The sequence below is a fragment of the Papaver somniferum genome, chromosome 5 (assembly GCF_003573695.1).
Source record: "Papaver somniferum cultivar HN1 chromosome 5, ASM357369v1, whole genome shotgun sequence".
NCBI lineage: Eukaryota > Viridiplantae > Streptophyta > Magnoliopsida > Ranunculales > Papaveraceae > Papaver > Papaver somniferum.
Genome location: NC_039362.1, coordinates 51532792 through 51535545, shown reverse-complemented (window position 1 = coordinate 51535545; position 2754 = coordinate 51532792). Strand labels below are relative to the sequence as shown.

Genomic DNA, 2754 nt, shown 5'->3' with positions numbered 1-2754 from the left:
GGAGAATTTACCCATCAAGACCCAGATGAATGTTTTGACGAGTTCATCGATTTAGCAGAAAAGACTCGTCAATGGGCTTCAATGAGGGAGCCCGAAATAACTAGGAACCCTATGATATCCTTAGGTGTCTAGAGGCCTTAGAAATGAACCAAAGGTATACCCAGGCTATGAGTTGTAACAGTGATTTGTGGTGACCAAAGTCATACTAGACCTCAGTGCCCCCTGTTTTACCCAACTGAAACTACTCGTGACCAGGTTAGTGTCCTACATGGTGATATGAACTCTAAATTTGAGGGTAGACCCAAGGTTGATCTCTATTATAATACGTATAACCCTGGTTGGAGACATAACCCCAATTTTTCGTGGTCTAAAGGTGCCCAACAGGGTGGCGCATCTAGCAACCCACCACCAGGTTTTCATAGGAACCAAACTCAATTCCAAGAACCAAGCCCAGTTGATCATAAGTTGACATCTTTAGAGGAATCCCTGAAACTTTTAGCTCAAAGTGTTGTCCAAAGCAACCAAAAGCTCGATGACTTTGTCCTAATGAGTCAGCGTAACCAGCAAAATAATGCCCAAGCTATTAGCAACTTAGAAACTCAAATAAGTCAACTTTCAAACCGGTTAAATGATAGGAAGAACGGGACATTTCCTATCCAAACGACTCCATATCCGAAAGGAGTTAACCAGGTTAATAGGTCGGCTAGTTCTAACCACAATGAACATATCAAAGCAGTTATCACCCTTAGGAGTGGTAAAACTCTAGAGAACTCGGTAGAACCACCTAACGACAAAAGTACAGCTGAAAAAGAGACTGAGGTTGACCAAACTTCTTCTAAAGGCCTTAATGGGCCTGAGTGTGCTAAGAGTCCAAGTGAGGAAGATATCCCTGAGAGAGTGTACACACCACCCGCACCATTTCCTCATAGACTCGCTAAGAAAAATCCTAGTACATATGCTGAAATCCTAGACATCTTTAAGCAAGTTAAGATCAACCTGCCTTTATTAGATGCAATAAAACATGTACCGGATATGTGCAAGTTCCTAAAAGAGATGTGCACTGTCAAGAGAGACGCCAGTGTCCATAAAAATGCATTTTTGACCCGACAAGTTAGTTCCATAATCTCACAAAAGTACCCAGTCAAATTTAAAGATCCTGGTTGTCCTACTGTCACATGTGTTATAGGTAGCCAAAAGATAGAAAATGCTCTTTTAGATCTTGGGGCTAGTGTGAATCTTTTACCGTTATCGGTATATGAACAACTTGGACTAGGTGATATGAAACCAACTAGGATAACACTACAGTTAGCCGATAGGTCAGTCAAAATCCCACGTGGAATTATTGAAGACGTTTTGGTTCAGGTAGAAAACTTTATCTATCCAGTTGACTTTGTCATTTTGGACACTCAACTTGTCTTTAGTCAAGATATAAATATCCCAATCATCCTAGGTCTTCCGTTTCTAGCCACTGCAAATGCAGTCATACATTGCCAAACTGGCCTAGTAGAATTTTCCTTTGGAAATCAGAAAATCTCAGTGAACGTTTTTAAGGAATTACAAGCCCCACCGGACCCCGAACACTATGAGTCTATATGCATGATTGATTCTCTAGTTGAGAATACCTTTACCATTAATAGTGTTAGTGATCCTTTAGAGGCGTGCTTGGCCCACTTGGGATCCTACTATGATGAGGATAGTCATTTTGAAGAAGTTAATGCGTTGTTTGATTCTGCGCCAGTAATGAATTATGGAAAATGGCAGCGTAAACTAGAACCTCTTCCACCGACCATAGATAAAACCCTGCCATCATCAGTTAAAGCATCTACCCTTGAATTAAAGCTGCTACCAGATACACTGACATATGTATTTCTTGGTAGTGAAAATACTCTTCCTGTCATAATTTCCTCTAACTTAAAGACCGATCAGGAAAGTAGATTAGTTCGTGTTTTCCGAGAGCACAAGATTGCGATAGGGTGGACTATAGAAGATTTGAAAGGAACTAGTCCTGCTGATTGTATGCACCACATCTACCTAGATGAGGGTGCCCAAACTTCAAAAGAAATGCAGAGACGTTTGAATCCTAATATGAAGGAAGTTGTTCGCACTGAGGTGCTCAAATTATTAGATGCGGGTATCATATACCCCATCTCTGATAGTAAATGGGTCAATCCTGTCCAGGTTGTCCCAAAGAAATCTGGGGTTACAGCAGTTGGGAATGAGAACAATGACTTGATACCTACTCGTGTTACTACCGGGTGGAGAGTATGTATAGACTACCGTAAGCTGAACTCAGCCTCAAGGAAAGACCACTTTCCTTTACCATTCATAGACCAGATGTTAGAAAGATTAGCTGGCCACGGCCATTATTGCTTCCTAGATGGTTATTCTGGTCATAACCAAATCCCTATAGCACCGGAGGACCAAGAGAAAACAACCTTCACATGTCCATTGGGTACGTTTGCTTACAGGCGTATGCCTTTTGGGTTGTGTAATGCACCCCCAACATTCCAACGTTGCATGCTAAGTATCTTTTAGGACATGGTTGAGCGATTTCTCGAGGTCTTTATGGACGATTTTTCGGTGTTTGGATCCTCTTTAGATGAATGCTTGCACCACCTTACACTAGTTCTAGAACGTTGTAAAGAAAAGAACTTAGTTCTTAATTGGGAAAAGTGTCATTTTATGGTTAAATATGGAATAGTGTTAGGACAATGTGGTGTCCTCCAAGGGAATAGAAGTTGATAAATCAAAGGT

The 2754-nt window shown here is 41.1% G+C and overlaps 1 protein-coding gene across 1 annotated transcript; it reads left to right on the top strand.

Moving 5' to 3' along the window:
• The first annotated feature begins 276 nt into the window (after window positions 1–276).
• On the top strand, window positions 277–2535 carry LOC113279043. Its single transcript, XM_026527760.1, has one exon. The coding sequence runs from the start codon at window positions 277–279 to the stop codon at window positions 2533–2535; it is 2259 nt and encodes a 752-aa protein (XP_026383545.1).
• The last annotated feature ends 219 nt before the right edge of the window (window positions 2536–2754 follow it).

Coding starts and splice junctions, on each gene's coding strand:
- LOC113279043 (XM_026527760.1), top strand. CDS start 277: ATGAACTCTAAATTTGAGGGTAGACCCAAGGTTGATCTCTATTATAAT.